This window comes from Babylonia areolata, chromosome 33 (genome assembly GCF_041734735.1).
Source record: "Babylonia areolata isolate BAREFJ2019XMU chromosome 33, ASM4173473v1, whole genome shotgun sequence".
NCBI classification, from domain to species: Eukaryota; Metazoa; Mollusca; class Gastropoda; order Neogastropoda; family Buccinidae; genus Babylonia; species Babylonia areolata.
In genome coordinates, this window is record NC_134908.1 from 21,818,504 (window position 1) to 21,835,390 (window position 16,887).

Genomic DNA, 16,887 nt, shown 5'->3' on the forward strand with positions numbered 1-16,887 from the left:
TTGAATGGTATGTGTATTTCAGTTTCATATAACAGGCTTCTTCACTGTCGCACACCCACATGCATGCATGCACACATGTGCACACGCACTAGCACACACACACACACACACACACACACACACACACACACACAAGCACCCCTCTTCCCCCACCCCCCCTTACTCCCCCCGTCCCCCGCCCCTCCCACACACACACTCACCCCCATCCCCAACACCCCACACAAACTGAATCCACCATCACAGCAAACCGGCCACCGACCTGACCACCACCACCACCCTAAAAACTGTAACCATGACGATTCCTGCGACAGTGATGGGTCAGGTGATGAAGAACGGCCTTGACCTCGTTGGGACGGGTCGCAGCGTTAAGCTGGACAAGGAGTTCCAGTCGGCCATGGATCGCATGGTAAAGATGGCGGAGTCTCCATCCAGCGGGCTGGCCCCCAGTGAGAAGAAACACACCTCTGCTTTGAAGCTTTTCTCTGAAGGGTGAGTCCTTGGGGTGTGTGTGTGTGTGTGTAGAGGGGGGAGTGGAGTGGAGGGTTTGTGTGTGTGTGTGTGTGTGTGTGCAGAGGGGGGAGGGGAGTGTGTGTGTGTGTGTGTAGAGGGGGGAGGGGAGTGGAGGGTTTGTGTGTGTGTGTGTGTGTGTGTGTAGAGGGGGGGGGGGAGTGGGGGGTTGTGTGTGTGTGTATGTGTAGAGGGGAGGGTAGTGGGGGGTTGTGTGTGTGTGTAGAGGGGAGGGGAGTGGGGGGTTTGTGTGTGTGTGTAGAGGGGGGAGGGGAGTGGGGGGTTGTGTGTGTGTGTGTGTGTGTGTAGAGGGGAGGGTAGTGGGGGTTTGTGTGTGTGTGTAGAGGGGAGGGGAGTGGGGGGTTGTGTGTGTGTGTGTGTGTTGTGTGTGTGTAGAGGGGGGAGGGTAGTGGGGGGTTGTGTGTGTATGTGTGTGTGTGTGTAGAGGGGCGGAGGGGGGGGTGTGTGTGTGTGTGTGTGTGTGTGTGTCTTTTGTGTGTTGTGTGTGTATCTCTGTGTATGTATGTATGTGTGTGTGCGTGTGTGTGTGTGTGTGTGTCTCTTTTGTGTGTTGTGTGTGTATCTGTATGTGTGTGTGTATGTGTGTGTGTGTGTGTGTTTACATGTGTGTGTGTGTGTGTGTGATGTTCATGATACAAGGATGGTGATTGTTTTTTCATGGTTGATTCTTTTTCTTGATGATTGTTGTTTCTGTTTTGTAACACGTAATTTGTGGAGCACCATTAATGTTTGGGTGTTATTTGAATCTTCTTGGTTATCGTTGTTTCTTCCTCATGCTATGTAATTTGTGAAGTGCCGTGAGCCTTTCTGTGAGGGAACAGGGCTATCAAAGACTGCTTAATTATTTTCATTAGTATCATTAGCAATTAGTAATAGTAGTAGTAGTAATAGTAGACGTAGTAGTAAATGTTTTGTATGTTGAGGAGCAGAGCCTTAGAGGTGATGAACGACGACATACAATTGGTGTGTGTAGTGCTGGCCTGGTGGTAACACGTCCACGCACTGGTTCAGATCCCACACTCGCCAGTATATTCACACCCTGAGTGGTGGTCTGGAAGGCAGTTATTCACATGAGGCGATAAACTGAGGTCTTGTGTCAGTATGCACTTAGCACATGTAAAAGAACCCATGGCGGCAAAAAGGATGTCCTTGGCAAATTCCATAGAAAAACCCACTTTGATAGTTTGCTTGTCTCTGCTATTCTGCTTTCCACTCTGCAGGACCTACATATCTTTCTGACCTTATCAGTGGTTTCACTCCCTCAAGAAATCTCTGCTCTTCCTCTGACTGTTCCCTTTTGAAACTTCCTCGTGTCAACACAAGAACCTATGGTGAACGTTCTTTTCCTCTTTGCTGTTCCTCATATCTGGAACAACCTTCCTCATCATATCTGTGCATCTGATTGTATCTCTGCTTTTGCGCTCATCACTAGAAACTCATCTTTTTTTAAAACCTATCTATAAGCATTCTCAGCTTCGTTGTCCTCCAACACCACCCATGTCAGCTCACTTTGGATGTATGAAGAGTGGGAGAGGGAGGGGGTGTGGGGGTGGGGTTGAGAAAGAGTGGTCGTGAATGATTGGTAATATTTTTCTTTCATGTAGAGCACCCTGAGCTCTTAGAGAGAAAGGGCGCTGTATAAATGTACATTATTATTATTATTATTATTATTATTAAAGCAAATACGCTTGCAGGCAGAAAAAAAATTGCACGTTCACTATAGGTGAAACGATGTGCCCTTTGAAGAGCAGCCCATGTTTCGCACAGAGAAATCTGTTGTTAGAAAAAGAGCAATGCAGGACAATACAGGACAGTATCATGCAATACAACACAACACAAAACAACACAACACAATTAATTATAGGGTAATGGCTTCTATTCAGCCACCTGGGGAAGGGAAATTACTCCAGACCATCATGGACAGCATTGTATGGGAGTGGTTGCTTCCCTTCGGCCAGAACACAATAATAATAATAATAATGGATACTTATATAGCACACTATCCAGAAATCTGCTCTAGGTGCTTTACAAAAACGCTTTGTTAACATAAAACATTACATCTATGTTACATACACACACCAAAATGTGACTACACACACACACACACAGACACACGCACACACACACACACACACACACACACTGCATACATACATTTTAATGTATGGATGGGTGATATTCTATGGGTGATCCTAGTGGCAATAAGTTTGCATTGCACGCACATGCACACACACACACACACAAACACACACACAGACACACCTGTGTAACGATATACCTGTGTCAACAGCCACTTAATGAAGGCAGCACAGGTGTGGGAGGGCATACTGGTGGACCACCCCCTGGACACACTGGCCCTGAAGTTTGCCCACGACTCGTACTTCTACCTGGGACAGGCGTCGCAGATCAGGGACAGCATTGCCCGTGTGCTTCCCCACTACACCACAACCAACCCTTACTATGGGTAAGTCAGGGTAAGGGTAAAGGGTAAAGATCCTTCCCCACTACACCACTGCCAACCCTTACTATGGGTAAGTCAGGGTAAGGGTAAAGATCCCCACTACACCACTGCCAACCCTTACTATGGGTAAGTCAGGGTAAGGGTAAAGGGTAAAGATCCTTCCCCACTACACCACTGCCAACACTTACTATGGGTAAGTAAGGTTAGGGGGTAAAGGTTAAAGGTCTCAGCTCGCAAAGCTGTAGTCCATCCCTGTAGACTCCCATAATCCTTTCTATGGGTAAACTAGGGTAAGGTTAAATATCTGGTTAAGTTGAAGGGTCCCATAGCTCACAGCACCTCACCAACTCTCTCTCTCTCTCTCTCTCTAAGATAAGATAAGATAAGAATAACTTTATTATCTCCAACTGGAGAAATTTGGTCAGGTGCATTATCACAACATAGACAAGTAAACAACATGGGGACCATAACTGTAAAAGTCAACAACAGCTTTTACGAATATTACGAAGATACAAATGTAAAAAAATATCACATACATCGTTTCATACATACATCCACACACTGCAGGTAATAACTAGTATTCTTAATGTAAAATCAGAAAGAATTAAGAAACATTATTTGAATATAATTATAAACATAGCCTACTATACTGCACATTGATTATAATAGGCAGATAAGATAAGAATAAAGATGAATTGCGGAAAACCACAACCAGATAATCAGCACACACCCGAACCCCCCACCCCCCACCCCCCACCCCCCGCGCCACCCCTCCCCACCCCACACACACAGGATTACTTGATTAAACAAGAGTAATAAACATATGTTCTCAAATAAAAGCATTTCACATATTCGCTTTTAGAAACATTGCAATTAATTATTACATCGTAATTATTAAACAGAAATATATTTAGAATATGGACATTAGCATTAAACATATTCCATTGTACATTCATCCTGCATATTGCACATTATTCCTCCTCCTTCCTCACACACACACACACACACACACACACACACACACTGTTGGTGACACCTGATAATATTACCTGTGACAGGTACATACTGGGCATGTACTCCTTTGGACTGGAGGAAACCAACCTGTATGATGCTGCAGAGAAGACAGCCAAAAAGGTAACGCAAACTGTCAGTTTCTTGAAAATCTATTTTCCTAATAACTTTTTAAAAATTCCAACCCCTCCTTTTGGTGTCCGACACTGTACCACGTCCAAGTCAAATACATCAGTTTGACATGCTATGTATTCATCACCAAACAGGGAGTATAATTCAAACTCCTCTTTGTGTTACAAGTTTTAGTCGTTGTACCAGAAAATAAAATGTTAGTGATTGTATTGCACATTCTTACACATTCTGATAAAATGGACAAAGACAGATTTTTCTTTTAATATTGGATGTGTATGTGAATAAAATAAAGCAAGAGATATGTAAATAAAGTCACACATCACTTATAATCACACACATGCACACACACACACACACACACACACAGTATAGAACTTAGAACAGTTAGTGTTAATGATGGTCTGTGTTTTTGTTCCCTATGGTGAGAACAGTTTGTGTTAATGTTGGTCTGTGTGTTTAATTCCCAGAGTGTGAACAGTTAGTACTGTTGATCTATGTCACCTGTGTATATAGAGTGGAGTGATGGCCTTGAGGTAACGCACCACCTAGGAAGTGAGAGAATCTGAGCGCGCCGGTTTGAATCGTGGCTCAGCCACCGATATTTTCTCCCCCTCCACTAGACCTTGAGTGGTGGTCTGCACGCTAGTCATTCGGATGAGACGATAAACCGAGGCCATGTGTGCAGCATGCACTTAGCGCACGTAAAAGAACCCACGGCAACAAATGGGTTGTTCCTGGCAAAATTCTGTAGAAAAATCGAAAGGAAAAATAAAACTGCTTGCAGGAAAAAATGCAAGAAAGAATGGGTGGCTGTGTAGTGTAGCGACGCGCTCTCCCTGGAGAGAGAGCAGCCCGAATTTCACACATAGAAATCTGTTGTGATAAAAAGAAATACAAATACAAATATATATGTTCTCAGGGTCTGGAGATCAACGCCAGTGACGCCTGGTCCACACACACCTTGTGTCATGTGATGGAGATGACAGGCAGACAGGACGATGGTATCAAGTTTATGACCAACACTGTCACTGATTGGGAGGTGTGTGGGGTGTGTGTGTGTGTGTGTGTGTGTGTTTCTGTGTATCTGTGTTTGGGTGTGTATCTGTGTGTTGGTGTCTTTGTGTGTGTGTGTGTGTGTATGTGTCAGTCTGTATGTGTGTGTCTGTGTCATGTCACAGACAGGAACGATAATATCATCTTTCTGACCAACACTGTCACTGATTGGGAGGTTGTGTGTGTGTGTGTGTGTGTGTGTGTGTTTGTGTTTCTGTGTGTGTGTGTGTTTCTGTGTGTGTTTGTTAGTGTGTGTGTGTGTGTGTGTCTGTGTGTGATGTGATTGAGATGACAGGCAGACAGGACGATTATATCAACTTTCTGTTTCTGTGTGTGTTTCTCTGTGTGTGTGTGTGTGTGTTTCTGTGTCTCTGTGTGTGTGTGTGTTTCTGTGCCTCTGTGTGTGTGTGTGTGTTTCTGTGCCTCTGTGTGTGTGTCAGTGTTTCTGTGCCTCTGTGTGTGTGTGTGTGTTTCTGTGCCTCTGTGTGTGTGTGTGTGTTTCTGTGCCTCTGTGTGTGTGTGTGTGTTTCTGTGCCTCTGTGTGTGTGTCTGTGTCATGTGATGGAGATGACAGGCAGACAGGACGATGGTATAAAATTTCTGACCAACACTGTCACCGATTGGGATGGGTTTGTGTGTGTGTACAAGGTGTTTTCATGAGATAATGTGTGTGGGAATGTGTCAGTGAGTATAAGCAGTCTGCGTTTATGTGTATTGCATGTGTATTGTGTAATGTATGTCCTGGAAAGTGTAGCTACCACCAGTGTAGTCAGTGCCAGTATAAACAGTCAAGCACGTAAAATATTAATGTGTGTGTGTGTCTGTGTGTGTGTGTGTGTGTGTGTGTGTGTGTGTGTGTGTGTGTGACTGAAACCTAACTGAATGACACAGGAAAGGAATGCAGTTATTAGCTCCCATTGGCAGCTGTTAGTGTGTGTGTGTGTCTGTGTCTGTGTCAGTGTGTGTGTGTCTGTGTGTGTGTGTGTGTGTGTGTGTGTGTGTGTGTGTGTGTGTGTGTGACTTAAACCTAATTGAATGACATCCGAAATGAAATGCAGTGATTAGCTCCCATTGGCAGCTGTTAGTGTGTGTGTCTGTGTCTGTGTCTGTGTGTGTGTGTGTGTGTGTGTGTGTGTGTGTGTGTGTGTGTGTGTGTGTGTGCGTGACTGAAACCTAACTGAATGACACAGGAAATGACTGCAGTGATTAGCTCCCATTGGCAGCTGTTAGTGTGTGTGTGTGTGTCTGTGTCTTTGTCTGTGTGTGTGTGTGTGTGTGTGTGTGTCAGTGTGTGTGTGTGTCTATGTCTTTGTCTCTGTGTGTGTGTGTGTGCGTGTGTGACTGAAACCTGACTGAATGACACCAGAAATGACTGCAGTGATTAGCTCCCATTGATAGCTGTCAGTTGTCTCTACCCAGGGAGCACTTTGACCTTGACTGAGCCTAGGCCAAGGCTCTATATAAGTATCCGTATCATTGTATGGTATCATGTTATTGGGGGTGTGATCAGTATTCATTTTGTATGGCATCATGTTATTGGGGATGTGATCAGTATTCATATTGTATGGTATCATGTTATTGGAGGTGTAATCAGTATTCATATTGTATGGTATCATGTTATTGGAGGTGTGATCAGTATTCATATTGTATGGTATCATGTTATAAGAGGTGTAATCAGTATTCATATTGTATGGTATCATGTTATTAGAGGTGTAATCAGTATTCATATTGTATGGCATCATGTTATTGGAGGTGTAATCAGTATTCATATTGTATGGTATCATGTTATTGGAGGTGTAATCAGTATTCATATTGTATTGTATCATGTTATTGGGGGTGTAATCAGTATTCATATTGTATGGTATCATGTTATTGGGGGTGTAATCAGTATTCATATTGTATGGTATCATGTTATTGGGGGTGTAATCAGTATTCATATTGTATGGTATCATGTTATTGGGGGTGTAATCAGTATTCATATTGTATGGTATCATGTTATTTGGGGTGTAATCAGTAGTCATATTGTATGGTATCATGTCATAAGAGGTGTAATCAGTATTCATATTGTATGGTATCATGTTATTTGGGGTGTAATCAGTAGTCATATTGTATGGTATCATGTCATAAGAGGTGTAATCAGTATTCATATTGTATGGTATCATGTTATTGGAGGTGTAATCAGTATTCATATTGTATGGCATCATGTTATAAGAGGTGTAATCAGTATTCATATTGTATGGCATAATGTTGTAAGAGGTGTAATCAGTATTCATATTGTATGGCATCATGTTATTAGAGGTGTGATCAGTATTCATATTGTATGGCATCATGTTATAAGAGGTGTAATCAGTATTCATATTGTATGGTATCATGTTATTGGGGGTGTAATCAGTATTCATATTGTATGGTATCATGTTATTGGGGGTGTAATCAGTATTCATATTGTATGGTATCATGTTATTGGAGGTGTAATCAGTATTCATATTGTATGGTATCATGTTATTGGAGGTGTGATCAGTATTCATATTGTATGGTATCATGTTATTGGAGGTGTAATCAGTATTCATATTGTATGGTATCATGTTATAAGAGGTGTAATCAGTATTCATATTGTATGGTATCATGTTATTGGAGGTGTAATCAGTATTCATATTGTATGGTATCATGTTATAAGAGGTGTAATCAGTATTCATATTGTATGGTATCATGTTATTGGGGGTGTAATCAGTATTCATATTGTATGGTATCATGTTATTGGAGGTGTGATCAGTATTCATATTGTATGGTATCATGTTATTGGAGGTGTGATCAGAGGTCTTGCTGATTCCAGCCGTGTGGCATGCTGGCCTGTCATAACTTCTGGCACTGGGCCCTCTACCACATTGAGAAGGTCGGTCACTGCACTGTGATGGTTGTGTGTTTGTGTGTGTGTGTTTGTGTGTGTGTGTGTGTGTTTGTGTGTTTGTGTGCATGTCTGTGTGTATTTTTTGTGTTTGAGGTGTGTGTATCTGTGTTACTGTTTTTGTGTGTTTGTGTGTGTGTGTGTGTTCAGTGTGTCTGTGTGTGTGTATGCATGTGTATTATGTGTGTGTTTGTGTCTGTGAGTGTGTGTGTGTATGTGTGTGTGTGTTGTGTGTGTGTGTGTTTGGGGGGTGGCGGGGGGTGTATGTGTGTGTTTGTTGTCTGTGTGTGGTTGTGTGTGTGCATGTTTGAGTGTGTGCGTGTATGTGTGTGTGTTTTGTTGTGTTTGTTGTGTGTGTGTGTGTTTGTGTGTGTGTGGTTGTGTGTGTGTGTGTTGGAGTAGTGAGTCCACATTTTGGAGTCTTATATCCAGACCTGTACTTTTTTTTTTTATCCCCCCACCCCCTCCCCCCACACCACTAGATCTTTAGTGGTGGTGAGAGTGCTAGTCCTTTGGATGTGACAATAAACTAGGGTCCTGTGTACATCATGCGCTTTGTGCTAGGAAACGAACCCATGTTTTTAGTTTTTGTGATTTTTTTTTTTTTTCAGGGAGAATACCAAGCAGCCATGGACATCTTGGACTCTCAGGTAGTGATTTTAACCCTTTAGCTTTCAGTTGATTAATCCTTTAGTTAGCTGATAATGTTTAACCCTTTACTCAGGTAGTGATTTTAACCCTTTAGCTTTCAGTTGATTAATCCTTTAGTTAGCAGATAATGTTTAACCCTTTATCATGCAGGTACTGTGCTTAACCCTTTAGCACGCAGGTATTGTCATGATTCCTTTAGCACTCAGGTACTGTGCTTAACCCTTTAGCACGCAGGTATTGTGATGATTCCTTTAGCACTCAGGTACTGTGTTTAACCCTATAGCACTCAGGTACTGTGTTTAACCCTATAGCACTCAGGTACTGTGCTAAACCCTTTAGCACTGCAGGTACTGTGATGATTCCTTTAGCACTCAGGTACTGTGATGATCCTTTTAGCACTCAGGTACTGTGCTTAACCCTTTAGCATGCAGGTACTGTCATGATTCCTTTAGCACTCAGTTACTTGTTTAACCCTTTAGCACTCAGGTACTGTGATGAACCCTGTAACCATCAAGTACAGTACTTAACCCTTTAACTGCCAGGTACAGAGTGTGGAGAGAGGTGGCCAAGTGGTAACAAACCCACACGCAGGAAGGCAGCGAATCTGAGTGCATGGAATTGAACACCACACTGACAGGCGCAGTAGCCGAGTGGTTAAAGCATTGGACTGTCAGTCTGAGGGTCCCGGGTTCGAATCACGGTGACGGCGCCTGGTGGGTAAAGGGTGGAGATTTTTACGATCTCCCAGGTCAACATGTGCAGACCTGCCAGTACCTGAACCCCCTTCGTGTGTATGTGCAAGCAGAAGATCAAATACGCACGTTACAGATCCTGTAATCCATGTCAGCGTTCGGTGGGTTATGGAAACAAGAACATACCCAGCATGCACACCCCCGAAAACGGAGTATGGCTGCCTACTTGGCGGGGTAAAAATGGTCATACACGTAAAAGCCCACTCGTGTGCATACGAGCGAACGCAGAAGAAGAAGAAGAAGAAGAACACCACACTCACCAGAATTATCTCCCCCTCCACTGGACGTGGAGGGGTGGTCTGGACGCCAGTCATTTGGTTGAGACAATAAACTGAGGTCTTGTGTGTGGCCTCACCTTCACCGTGCCTGTTGCCCCGTTTGGGACATGGACTGCCCAACAGTCTCTCTCCAGCTATCCTCCTGGTCCTGTGCCAGTCGCTCCTGCTGCGTGTGGCGTGCACATAAAAGATCCCATGGCAACAAAAGGGTTGTCCCTGACCTTCTACTTCTTCTTCTGTGTTTGTGGGCTGCAACCCCCACGTTCACTCGTATATACGCGAGTGGGCTTTTACGTGTATGACCGTTTTTAACCCGCCATGTAGGCAGTCATACTCTGCTTTCGGGGGGGTGCATGCTGGGTATGTTCTTGTTTCCATAACCCACTGAACCCTGACATGGATTACAGGATCTTTAACGTGCATATTTGATCTTATGCTTGCATATACACACACGAAGGGGGTTCAGACACTGGCAGGTCTGCACATATGTGTTGACCTGGGAGATTGGAAAAATCTCCACCCTTTACCCACCAGGCGCCGTCACCGTGATGCGAACCCGGGACCCTCAGATTGAAAGTCCAACGCTTTAATGTTGTGCCTGTAGTTGTCCCTGACTAAAATTCTGCAGATAAAATCCTCTCCAATATTAATGTGTGTGTGTGTTACATATGCAACGATTGATGAAGGGCTAATGGCAGCTGTGTGCGTGTGTCACACCAGGTGAAGTCCAGAGCGTGTAAGTCGGGGTCAATGTTGGATCTGGTCGACATCTGTTCCCTGCTCTTCAGATTGCAGATGGAGGGTGAGGTCATTCTGTGTGTGTGTGTATGTGTGTATGTAGGTGTGTGTGTGTGTGTGTGTATCTGTGTGTGTGTGTTATGTATGTATGTATGTGTGTGTGTGTGCTTGTGTGTTTGTGTATGTGTGTGTGTGTGTGTGTATGTGTGTGTGTGTGCGTGTGTGTGTTTGTGTGTGTATGTGCGTGTGCGTGTGTATCTGTGTGTGTGTGTGTGTGTATCTGTGAGTGTGTGTGTGTATCTGTGAGTGTGTGTGTGTGTGTGTGTGTGTGTATCTCTGTGTGTGTGTGTGAGGTCACTGTGTGTGTGGGGATGCGGGCATGGCAGGGGATGGTGGGAGGGGGTATTGAATTGAGTGTGTGGGGGGGAAGGGGGGGTGTTGGAGGAGGTTGTCATAGCCCTCACTTTGACATCTTTCCACTTAAAGTGATCAGAAAAGAAAAAAAAAAAAAAAAAATTGGTGTGGGTGGGATGACAGAAGGCAGTGGAAGGGGAATGGGAAGGTATAGACTCCTACATTGTGTGTGTGTGTGTGTGTGTGTGTGTGTGTGAGTGTGTGTGTGTGTGTGTGTGTTTGTTCAGTGTGTGTGTGTGTGTGTGTGTGCATGTCTCTGTGTGTGTATGCGTGTGTATTGTGTGTGTGTGTGTGTGTTTGTGTCTGTGAGTGTGTGTGTATGTGTGTGTGTGTTTGGAGGGTGGGGAGGGGGTATGTGTGTGTTTGTTGTCTGTGTGTGTGTATATGTGTGTGTATGTGTGTGAGCGAGAGAGGTGGGGATATAGAGAGAGAGAACAAAAACTTTAATCTTCAGGCCTCTGGCCCCTAGAAAGAGGTCAAAAGTACACAATATGGTGATCACGCAGCGGAGAGAGAGAGAGAGAATGCTTGTTTGTATGTGTGTGTCAGTTTATGTGTGCTCAAGAATCTACACAACATGAACACATTTTTTTTTAATGAATAATATGATAATGATGATGATTGGTATGATTTTTTTTTCTTTCTTTTATTGATGTTACGTGGCGGTTCTACACAGGTGTTGGTGTGGGGGACAGGTGGGAGGAGGTGTATGAGGTGGTGCGACCTCACCTGGACGATCACATCCTGGTCTTTAACGACGTCCACCTGTTGCTGGCCTGTCTGGGGGCAGGGAAGAACGACGCCGTCACGCACATGATGGAGTCCATTGAAACCTTCGTCAGGTAACACAGCTGGTCTGGCTGGCTGAGGAGTGGCAGAGGAGACAGTATCAGTATCAGTACCAGTATCAGTACCAGTATCAGTGTCAGTACCAGTATCAGTATTAGTGTCAGTACCAGTATCAGTACCAGTATTAGTATCACTACCAGTATCACTACCAGTATTAGTGTCAGTACCAGTATCAGTACCAGTATCAGTATTAGTGTCAGTACCAGTGTCAGTATCAGTATCAGTAGCTCAAGGAGGCATCACTGCGTTCGGTCAGATCCATATACACTACCCTACATCTGCCAAGCAGATGCCTGACCAGCAGCGTAACTCAACGCGCTTAGTCAGGCCTTGAGGAAAAAAAACAAAAAAAAAAAATGAAATGAAAATTTTAAGAAGATAAATAATGAATTGAAATAAAGTAAAATAAAATAAATAAAGTAAAAAAATAACAAAAATAAAAAATGAAATAAAATAGATAAATTTAAAAATAAATAAATAAATAAAATAAAATAAAATAAAAGCAAACTAAAATAAATAAATAAATAAATAAATGGGTGAGTCTTGTCAATGTCTTCAGTGTCAGCGGATTCATGGGGGACTGTTGGTGGAGGGATGTGGTGGCGGTCTCCACTCTGGGAGGGACGCTCACTCAGTCTGGCTCCACGACTAAGCCATTATTGTCGTCAGTAGAGGACTTAGTAGGTGGTGTCCTAAGTACGTTACATCAGAAAAGGCACTACCGAACACCACCGAAGTGACTCGGCAGCAGTGCAGGGTCTTCTCTGGTGTGTGGCCTCCAGGCTGCCTGACAGCAATAGCTCCCTGTGGACTGCCGACATTGGGACTGAGACAGACGAACGAAGGTGTGGCCATGTGTAGGGGAATCGGAATGAGCTGGGTGGGAGTAATGCCTTTGAAATGTTGCAGATGATGGGGCAGCAAGGAAAGAAAAAAGAAAAAAAAAAGAGAGAGAAAAAAGGAAACAGTGAGTTAGCACAGTCTTCAGTCTCACACTATCAGTCTCACACTATCAGTCTATCAGTCTCACACTGTCAGTCTATCAGTCTCACACTGTCAGTCTCACACTATCAGTCTCACACTATCAGTCTCACACTGTCAGTCTCACACTATCAGTCTATCAGTCTCACACTGTCAGTCTCACACTATCAGTCTCACACTGTCAGTCTCACACTGTCAGTCTCACACTATCAGTCTCACACTATCAGTCTCACACTCACACTGTCAGTCTCACACTCACACTATCAGTCTCACACTGTCAGTCTCACACTCACACTATCAGTCTCACACTCACACTATCAGTCTCACACTATCAGTCTCACACTGTCAGTCTCACACTCACACTGTCAGTCTCACACTATCAGTCTCACACTCACACTATCAGTCTCACACTCACACTGTCAGTCTCACACTATCAGTCTCACACTCACACTGTCAGTCTCACACTATCAGTCTCACACTATCAGTCTCACACTCACACTGTCAGTCTCACACTCACACTGTCAGTCTCACACTCACACTGTCAGTCTCACACTGTCAGTCTATCAGTCTCACACTGTCAGTCTCACATTATCAGTCTCACACTATCAGTCTCATACTGTCAGTCTCACACTATCAGTCTCACACTATCAGTCTCACTATCAGTCTCACACTCACACTGTCAGTCTCACACTATCAGTCTCACACTCACACTATCAGTCTCACACTCACACTGTCAGTCTCACACTCACACTATCAGTCTCACACTCACACTGTCAGTCTCACACTCACACTATCAGTCTCACACTCACACTATCAGTCTCACACTATCAGTCTCACACTGTCAGTCTCACACTCACACTGTCAGTCTCACACTATCAGTCTCACACTCACACTATCAGTCTCACACTCACACTGTCAGTCTCACACTCACACTGTCAGTCTCACACTGTCAGTCTCACACTCACACTATCAGTCTCACACTATCAGTCTCACACTATCAGTCTCACACTCACACTGTCAGTCTCACACTCACACTGTCAGTCTCACACTGTCAGTCTCACGCTATCAGTCTCACACTGTCAGTCTCACTGTCAGTCTCACACTATCAGTCTCACACTGTCAGTCTCACACTATCAGTCTCACACTGTCAGTCTATCAGTCTCACACTGTCAGTCTCACACTGTCAGTCTCACACTATCAGTCTATCAGTCTCACACTATCAGTCTCACACTATCAGTCTCACACTGTCAGTCTCACACTATCAGTCTCACACTATCAGTCTCACACTGTCAGTCTCACACTATCAGTCTCACACTGTCAGTCTCACACTGTCAGTCTCACACTATCAGTCTATCAGTCTCACACTATCAGTCTCACACTGTCAGTCTATCAGTCTCACACTGTCAGCCTCACACTGTCAGTCTCACACTAACTCACCCAGTGGAGTGATGGCCTAGAGGTAACGCATCCACCTAGGAAGCGAGAGAATCTGAGCACGCTGGTTCGAATCACGGCTTAGCCGCCGATATTTTCTCCCCCTCCACTAGACCTTGAGTGGTGGTCTGGACGCTAGTCATTCGGATGAGATGATAAACTGATGTCCCATGTGCAGCATGCACTTAGCGCACGTAAAAGAACCCATGGCAACAAAAGGGTTGTCCCTGGCAAAATTCTGTAGAAAAATCCACTTCGATAGGAAAAACAAATAAAACTGCACGCAGGAAAAAATACAAAAAAATGGGTGGTGTTGAAGTGTAGCAACGCGCTCTCCCTGGGGAGAGCAGCCCGAATTTCACACAGAGAAATCTGTTGTGATAAAAAGAAATACAAATACAAATACAAATCTCAGCAAACAAGAAAACAGACGAAAGGAATTACCCCTGAGTCCATGATAATTATTTTGCCCAAAGACAAAAATTGAAATGTTTTTTTACTGCACCAGTGGGTCACGGTAAGTATGTTACTTAAACGTAATTTTAGGAAGAAAATTTCCTTTTTTTTTTACTCACTCAAGAACACTCATTGCTCAGCTCACTATTGTTATTTGTAAAGGTTTTTCTTCTTCTTTGTTTCTTCCCCCAATGGGGACAGACTTCTAGTGAACAGAAATTCAGTTCAGTTCAATTCAATTCGAAATACTCTATTATCTGCTTCAACCAAAAACAGACAATTTTCTTTAGGCTCACTTAAAATAAAATGCCCGTCAGCAAAAAAATCAAAGAGAAAAAAAAACAAACAACTGACACACCCTTCACTTATCACCATGCACACATCAATTATTATGTAAAAAGTAAAACGTGGGTAAGATACTATTACACTATGATTTAGAGTGTAACAGCTGTGTGTGTGTGTTGTGTTTGTGCCCGCGCGTGCGCCCGCGTGTGTGTGTGTGTGCGTGTGCGTGTGTGTCGGGCTTGATGCTTCTTCTTCTTCTTCTTCTTCGTCGTTCGTGGGCTGCAACTCCCACGTTCACTCGAATGCACACGAGTGGGATTTTACGTGTATGACCGTTTTTACCCCGCCATACAGGCAGCCATACTCCGCTTTCGGGGGTGTGCATGCTGGGTATGTTCTTGTTTCCATAACCCACCGAACGCTGACATGGATTACAGGATTTTTAACGTGCATATTTGATCTTCCGCTTGCATATACACACGAAGGGGGTTCAGGCACTAGCAGGTCTGCACATATGTTGACCTGGGAGATTGGGAAAAATCTCCACCCTTTACCCACCAGGCGCCGTCACCGTGATTCGAACCCGGGACCCTCAGATTGAAAGTCCAACGCTTTAACCACTCGGCTATTGCGCCCGTCGGGCTTAACGCTGTGTGTCCCTCCAGGAACGGGGAGGGAGATAACCATGACGTGATGAAAGATGTGGGGCAGTCGCTGTGCAAGGCGTTCATCGCCTACAACGACGGCGACTTTGTCACTGCCGTAGATCTCCTGACGCCCATCAGGTATCGGATCATCAACATCGGGGGCAGCCATGCACAGGTGAGACAGTGGGTTAGTTTTACCTGTATGCTGGGAGGTAGAATGGTTAGTCATGTTCAGGTGAGACAGTGGGTTAGTTTTACCTGTATGTGGGAGGTAGAATGGTTAGTCATGTACAGGTAAGACAGTGGGTTAGTTTTACCTGTATGTGGGAGGTAGAATGGTTAGTCATGTACAGGTGAGACAGTGGGTTAGTTTTACCTGTATGTGGGAGGTAGGTAGAATGGTTAGTCATGTACAGGTGAGACAGTCACCACACACATCTTACCTGATGTTTACAAACATCATTTTCTGAGAATTTCACTACACACATCTTACCTGATTGTTACAAATATCATTTTCTGAGAATTTCACTACACACATCATACCTGATGCTTACAAACATCATTTTCTGAGAATTTCACTTCACATCCTGCGTGCATTGCAGACCAACACGAAGGGAAGCAATCCATCCTTTGTCTTAGGGAATGTTATGTCAGCTTGGGTTCTTTCCCTTTCACTCTTTAACTGGTTTTTCTTTTACTGGCTGCTGTCTATTTTTCTCATATTTTCTGTCTGGCTGATCCTGTCAGCTGTGTTGTGTGTGGAAAGTCTTCATTACATTGAAAGTCCTGTCAGCTGTGTTGTGTGTGGAAAGTCTTCAGTACATTGAAAGTCCTGTCAGCTGTGTTGTGTGTGGAAAGTCTTCAGTACATTGAAAGTCCTGTCAGCTGTGTTGTGTGTGGAAAGTCTTCAGTACATTGAAAGTCCTGTCAGCTTTGTTCTGTGTGGAAAGTCTTCAGTACATTGAAAGTCCTGTCAGCTGTGTTGTGTGTGGAAAGTCTTCAGTACATTGAAAGTCCTGTCAGCTGTGTTCAGTGTGGAAAGTCTTCAGTACATTGAAAGTCATGTCAGCTGTGTTCTGTGTGGAAAGTCTTCAGTACATTGAAAGTCCTGTCAGCTGTGTTCTGTGTGGAAAGTCTTCAGTACATAGTACTGTCAGCTGTGTTGTGTGTGGAAAGTCTTCAGTACATTGAAAGTCATGTCAGCTGTGTTGTGTGTGGAAAGTCTTCAGTACATTGAAAGTCCTGTCAGCTGTGTTGTGTGTGGAAAGTCTTCAGTACATTGAAAGTCCTGTCAGCTGTGTTGTGTGTGGAAAGT

At 44.1% G+C, this 16,887-nt stretch overlaps 1 protein-coding gene across 1 annotated transcript in view; it reads left to right on the top strand.

The window, feature by feature from the left end:
- Positions 1-16,887, top strand: part of LOC143276798 (tetratricopeptide repeat protein 38-like) — a 34,367-nt gene that overhangs the window by 8,765 nt on the left and 8,715 nt on the right. Inside the window, exons 4-12 of the mRNA XM_076581444.1 lie at positions 312-489; positions 2,819-2,992; positions 4,048-4,123; positions 5,052-5,171; positions 8,016-8,075; positions 8,699-8,737; positions 10,489-10,570; positions 11,597-11,762; positions 15,591-15,747. Of these exons, the coding sequence (XP_076437559.1) occupies positions 312-489; positions 2,819-2,992; positions 4,048-4,123; positions 5,052-5,171; positions 8,016-8,075; positions 8,699-8,737; positions 10,489-10,570; positions 11,597-11,762; positions 15,591-15,747 (1,052 nt within the window). The remainder of the gene's footprint in view (positions 1-311; positions 490-2,818; positions 2,993-4,047; positions 4,124-5,051; positions 5,172-8,015; positions 8,076-8,698; positions 8,738-10,488; positions 10,571-11,596; positions 11,763-15,590; positions 15,748-16,887) is intronic.